Source organism: Epinephelus moara, chromosome 8, assembly GCF_006386435.1.
Source record: "Epinephelus moara isolate mb chromosome 8, YSFRI_EMoa_1.0, whole genome shotgun sequence".
NCBI lineage: Eukaryota > Metazoa > Chordata > Actinopteri > Perciformes > Serranidae > Epinephelus > Epinephelus moara.
In genome coordinates, this window is record NC_065513.1 from 45,227,966 (window position 1) to 45,234,415 (window position 6,450).

At 45.4% G+C, this 6,450-nt stretch overlaps 1 protein-coding gene across 1 annotated transcript in view; it reads right to left on the minus strand.

The window, feature by feature from the left end:
• The window catches only part of ythdc1 (YTH N6-methyladenosine RNA binding protein C1), a 17,333-nt gene extending 12,786 nt beyond the window's left edge, over positions 1 to 4,547 (minus strand). Inside the window, exons 1-4 of the mRNA XM_050051590.1 lie at positions 4,357 to 4,547; positions 1,998 to 2,099; positions 1,463 to 1,761; positions 995 to 1,379 (exon numbers count right to left, since the gene is read on the minus strand). Coding sequence (XP_049907547.1) covers positions 995 to 1,379; positions 1,463 to 1,761; positions 1,998 to 2,099; positions 4,357 to 4,384 — 814 coding nt within the window. The 5' untranslated portion in view covers positions 4,385 to 4,547. The remainder of the gene's footprint in view (positions 1 to 994; positions 1,380 to 1,462; positions 1,762 to 1,997; positions 2,100 to 4,356) is intronic.
• Positions 4,548 to 6,450: the final 1,903 nt, after the last annotated feature.

Here is a 6,450-nt window from a genome sequence, read left to right on the forward strand (position 1 = left end):
CACATCTGCCTCATTTTCACTGTGGTATCGTGATACTACTCAGAACCATGATATTTTCATTGGTATCGTACAGTGGGTCCCAATTTTGGCACCGTGACAACACTAATCTGGAGGGGGTTCATCTGCAAAAACTAATGAAAAACTAAACAACAATATTCGGTATTCAGTACTCGGTATTCGGCCAAGAGTTTAATATTATTCGGCTTCGGCCACAAATTTTCATTTCGGTGCATGCCTACTCATCACCCCAAACACACGAACTGCCCCGTCCACCTGCACTGACACATCATCTCCTTCCTGTTGGCTAGGCTCACAGCTGGTCAGACACTGGCAGCTCCATTTAAACAGAACATTACGTTCATCATGTTTTCATTTATAGACATGTCGGATTTGACGAGTCAGAACAACAAACGCCGGTCTAAAGTCTTACACTGGGCCACACCGCCAAACAGGAAACAGAGACAACTCTAGTTTGATTTCTTTGTTTGAAGGTCACCAGCACGTACCATCTTAAAAATCTTTAGAGAGGTGGAGTTTGATGTCAGGTGGGCGGCACCACCGCATTTTGTGACCTGAGCCGCCGTGCAGCGTCACTCGGAGCATAGAACGGTTGTCGCGGGACAGAGTGTGTGACTCGTTAAGAAATCCAGAAGTTCAACAGTTCAACATTTAAATAATGGCGGTATGGAACAAGGTGTAAGAAGAGAATTCTCCACCCACATGTCAGGATGTATTTAATGACTTCACAGACTGCCGCCGTCTACAACACTGCCCGGATCTATTTTTGTAGGCGTAGGGGGAATAAACTAGCCTCTAGACTGATGTTGACTTTTTTTCATGTCAATGCCACTGCCCCCTGTGACAATACTCCCAACAGCCCCTGTAAACGGAGGGTGGGTGGTCCCACACCTGCTGCAGGTGGATAAATACCTCACTTTAAACCTCTGACCATCCAGGAAGAACGGAGAGCGTTTTTCACTGTTGTTATGGCTACCTGAGGCCTCGGAGGCGGAGCCTGAGTGCACCGACTCGCCGTCGTCAGAGAAACTGACAGAGGAGGCGGAGCGTGAGTCGCCAGCCTCGCTGCGTGTGTCGTAGTCGTTGCCTTCGCCACCGCCGCGACGCTCGTACTCCTCTTCCTCTTCCTCCTCCTCCTTCTCTCCTTCCTCCTCCTCCTCCTCTTCCTCCTCCTCTTCTTCCATGCCCTCCTCTTCTTCTTCATCCTCGTCTTCTTCCTGATCCTCCTCTTCCTCTTCCTCTACATGGGAGGCGGCAGGGGAGGAGCTTCCTGACCCCTGCTCCGAGCCATACTCTGCTGCTGCCTCCTCTTCTGATTGGTTGTCATCCTCGTGGGGGGAGGGGCTTGCCCGTCGCAGTTTCTGAGAACAGACAGGAAATTCAAATGAATGTCTGTCAAACTGAAAGCTGATTGGCTGTTGAGAAGATGGGGCAGTGTCAGTACCTGGCTCAGACTGTCCAGTCCTCTCTGCGTGTCCCTGCGGCGGACGTCCTCTCCTCCACGGCTCCTGGTCGTCTCTCGGGTCCCTCGCCGCCCCTTTCGCTCCTCATAGTATTCGTGACGGTAGCTGGTGGTGGTGTGACGGCCGCGGGGGCTGGACGCCACCTTCTTAGAGGAGGAGGACAGAGGGGGGCCCGGGGCTCTCTTATTGGTAGAGGAAGACCTGGAGGGGGCGTGGCCTGTGGAGGGGCGGAGCCTCTTCAGATCCTGGCTGTCTGAGCGCTCACTCTTCCTCTTTGTTCCTGACAGACAGAGCAGAGGGTGAAGATGTGACATGCCACTACTGCTTCTGTTGTTATGGACTGATCAGAGTTTATTCAGGACGATCAGTAACAGTATCAATATCAGTATCAGTACCAATATCAATATCAATATTAATATCAGTATCAGTACCAATATCAATATCAATATTAATATCAGTATCAATATCAATATAAATATCATTATCAATATCAATATCAGCAGTACTCTCAGGTACCTTTCTTGTCGCTGACGGCTCGTTCAGTCTCAGGATTGTACAGTTCGTCGTCTTGATCTGGAGCTTCAGTCAGAATATCTTCCAGAACGTTTAACTCTCCATCTGAAACCACAACACAGTCTATAAACCACTAACAGTAACCAGTTACAGCAACCAGTAACAGTCACAGTAACCAGTAACTAGTAACAGCAACCAGTAACCAGTAACAATCACAGTAACCAGCAACTAGTAACAGCAATCAGTTACAGTAACCAGTAGCAGTTACCAGTTACAGTAACAGCAACTAGTGACAGTAACCAGTTACAGCAACCAGTAACAGTAACCAGTAACAGTAACTAGTAATAGCTACCAGTAACAGTAACCAGTAACAGTAACCAGTAGCCGTAACCAGTAACAGTAACCAGTAACAGTCACAGTAACCAGTAACTAGTAACAGCAACCAGTAACAGTAACCAGTAACAGTCACAGTAACCAGTAACAGCAACAGTAACTAGTAACAGCAACCAGTAACCAGCAACTAGTAACAGCAACTAGTAACAGTAACCAGTTACAGTCACAGTAACCATTAACTAGTAACAGCAACCAGTAACAGCAACAGTAACCAGTAACCAGTAACAATCACAGTAACCAGCAACTAGTAACAGTAACCAGTCACAGTAACCAGTAACAGTCACAGTAACCAGTAACAGCAACCAGTAACAGCAACAGCAACCAGTAACAGTAACCAGTAACAGTTACAGTAACCAGTAACAGTCACAGTAACCAGTAACAGTCACAGTAACCACTAACCAGTAACAGCAACCAGTAACAGCAACAGCAACCAGTAAGTCACAGTAACCAGTAACAGTCAAAGTAACCAGTAACAGTAACCAGTAACAGCAACCAGTAAGTCACAGTAACCAGTAACAGTTACAGTAACCAGTAACAGTCACAGTAACCAGTAACAGCAACCAGTAAGTCACAGTAACCAGTAACAGTCACAGTAACCAGTAACAGTAACCAGTAACAGCAACCAGTAAGTCACAGTAACCAGTAACAGTTACAGTAACCAGTAACAGTCACAGTAACCAGTAACAGTAACCAATCACAGTAACCACTAACAGTAACCAGTAACAGCAACCAGTAACAGAATCAGCAACCAGTAACAGTCACAGTAACCAGTAACTAACCAGTAACAGCATTCTCGGAACCCATCGGCTGTATTCCGCATCTGACTTCTGGCAGACGGTGATACAGCCTCTGGGGGCAGACCCCCGATTTTTTGGCATTTCGGTTTGATTTGGGCGGAGGAGGCGAATTTCCATTTCCGACTTCCGTTTATATATAAGTAAATATGCTGAACCATAGCGATGGATTCAGAGTTTGCAGTGACGCCAATTATGTTCCGCCTCGTTAGTTCACCACACGGACGATTTAACCTGGCAACAACTGCAGCCGGCTCAAACGTGATTGGTCAATATCAAGCGGACTACAAACAGCCTACAACCGGAAACCAGGGCTCTTCCACTCTTCTTCCGGAGGCAAGATCTCCGGGGTTTGCCTACAGACTCTACATTCACTGAATGTAGAGTCTGTAGAGACTACAGTAACAGCAACTAGTGACAGTAACCAGTTACAGCAACCATTAACATAAACCAGTAACAGTAACCAGTTACAGCAACCAGTTACAGTAACCAGTAACATAAACCAGTTACAGCAACCAGTAACAGTGGGCGGCAGTAGCTCAGTCCATAGGGACCTGGGTTGGGAGCCGGAGGTCGCCTTTTCGAGTCCCCGTCCGGACCAAATATGGAGTATAGACTGGTGGCTGCCGAGGTGCCCTTGAGCAAGGCACAATTAAATTACCAGTAACCAGTTAAAGCAACCAGTTACAGTAACAGCAACCAGACTGCAGTCTCTGACCAACAAGATGGAAGAGCTGCTCCTTCTCAGACAAACATGGAGTCTACGACTGATTGATTTGATAGAGTCGATCAGTCTCATCAGCAGATTGATGAATGGGTTGTGTGTGTGTGTGTGTGTGTGTGTGTGTGTGGGGGGGGGGGGGGGGGGGGAGGGAAATGAACGTCATAATGAAGACAGGGAAGNGGGTGGGTGGGGGGGGGGGGGGGGGGGGGGGGGGGGGGGGGGGGGGGGGGGGGGGGGGGGGGGGAATGAACGTCATAATGAATGACAGAGAAGCGCGTGAGCTTTCTCTGCTTGTTATCTAACATGTTAACACGTCACCACCCACTAACTAACATGCTCATTGATTACGTATCGACACACCGCTGATTACTGATCCGCAGCTCAACAGAACAAAGACAGCACACATGCTAATGCTAACAGATGCTAACAAAGCGGCCTGCTCGCGCCTCACCTTTGTCCTCGCGCCGGTCGGCCGCCATCACAGCCGCTATGACGTGCTCCCGCCTCGCGCTCAGGTGACGCTACAGATCAAACCCTTTTCAGTTCGGTTCAAACAAAAAAACAACAACAATAATGAGAAAACAGACTGAGGCAGCTCGCGGAGGGAAAATGGCCGACCGAGTCTGTTGTTGTAACGTCTTCTTCTGCTGCTGCTGCTGCTGCTGCTGCAGGAGGAGGAGGAGGAGGAGGAGGAGCGCCCCGGTCAACTACCGCCACCTACCGGAGCGGAGGTTTACCTATTTTGAATAATGTATAGTTAAGCGAAGTATGTCCAAACCTGAGTCTTGGTATTATTGATTCCTCTCCTCTGTTCCTTCCTGCATCTCTCATCTCTCCTACTTTCCTTTGTATCCTATAAAACCTCCGCCCCGTCTTCTCTTCCTCCCATTGTTTTTGCCACCTACTCTTCAATCTTTGTTTAGTTATGCTCTTTATTTCTGATTTACTAACACGAACTGTCAAATCAATATATTTATTTTTTGTTGCCTCCTTTGCAGCCTTATCTGCCATCTCATTCCCTTTAACTCCAACGTGTGCTGGTACCCATAAAAACACCACTGTAATCCCCGTCATTTGAATTCTGTATAGTGTTTGCTGTACCTCTATCAAAATATCTGGTCTGTTGTGTGAATGACTGTGCTGTAAACTAACTAATGCTGAACTTGAATCTGAACAAATAACTGCTCTCAACGGTCTTATATCTTCAATCCACTGTACTGCTAACAATATCACAATCATTTCCCCTGTATAAACGGACACTTGCTCACTGATCCTTTTTCCGACTGTGATATGAAACTCTGGGACGATAAAAGCTACTCCTGACTTAACTGAATCCTTTGATGCATCTGGATATATCTGGATGTAACTGTTATAGTCTCCAATGTATGCCTGTATGGTATATGAGTTATAAACAAACTCTCTATCCTTGTTCTTTTTTAATGATGTCCAATCCATACACCACACATCCATAATCCAACACTTATCTGATCAACCCATAGTATATGGCCTTTAGAGCAGTTCTGTCAGCCCCCCGTTCACTTCCCACCAAACACCTCATCACATTTAATACTTTCTTACATTTATCCACCACCTTTTGAATATGTTCAGCCCATGTGACTCTTTCATCAAACCATATCCCTAAAAACTTAAATTGTTTCACTCTCTCCAACTCTTGCTTATACAGTTTTAGTTTTGCTGTACTACCAGTTCTTTTCCTTGTAAAAAATACTGGGTCTCATTCATGAAACGTGAGCAGAAGGGATTTGTGTGTAAATTGTTCGCAGACGGAAATTTACGTGCATGTCCGCATCAATATTTTAGTAGCTCCGATCTTTTCGTAGCTACTAACAAAATCTACTCCTGCTCCTGACCACTCGTAGTGCTTGTGTAAATTTAGTAAAGCACATAAATATTGCTTGTGACTATTGGAAATTATAATTTTAACTCGTATTGCGCTCTGTTACGTAGCTACACAATACACAGATGCCTTTGAAACACGTAATCTAAACATGACAAAATATTAAAAATATAACACATTTAGTTAGTTGGCAATTAGCAGGTTTAAGATCCAGATTAGGTTCATGATTGTGAATTATCTATGTAAATCGACTCAATAGATTACACGTTCTTTCTACATGTTGAATGATGATAATAAAAATATCCGTAAGGACAGCCGGATCACAGCGTCTTCGGCCTCGGTGCCTGGGTTCAGCAGGAGCAGCAGGTGGTGGAGCCACGAAGGAGCACGCGCCAGCTGAAAGAATTATTTGAAACAACACGTTTTGTTTTGTTTTGTTTTTGTGGCTTTTTGATCATTTGAATGAATAAATCTGATTTGAAAAATGTTTAATTTGCATTGTATTAAACAGAGCTTTAGACTATTAAGATTCAAATAATTTGAAGACGCTGCATACAAACTGCTGTAGGCTATATGTTATCGTATCATTTGTTAAAATAAATGTTAAATATCTCTACATTCTGACAGCCATCACTGATTTAGAGTTTATCCATTACGCACAAAACATCTCTGGTTTCCCGTTCCCAC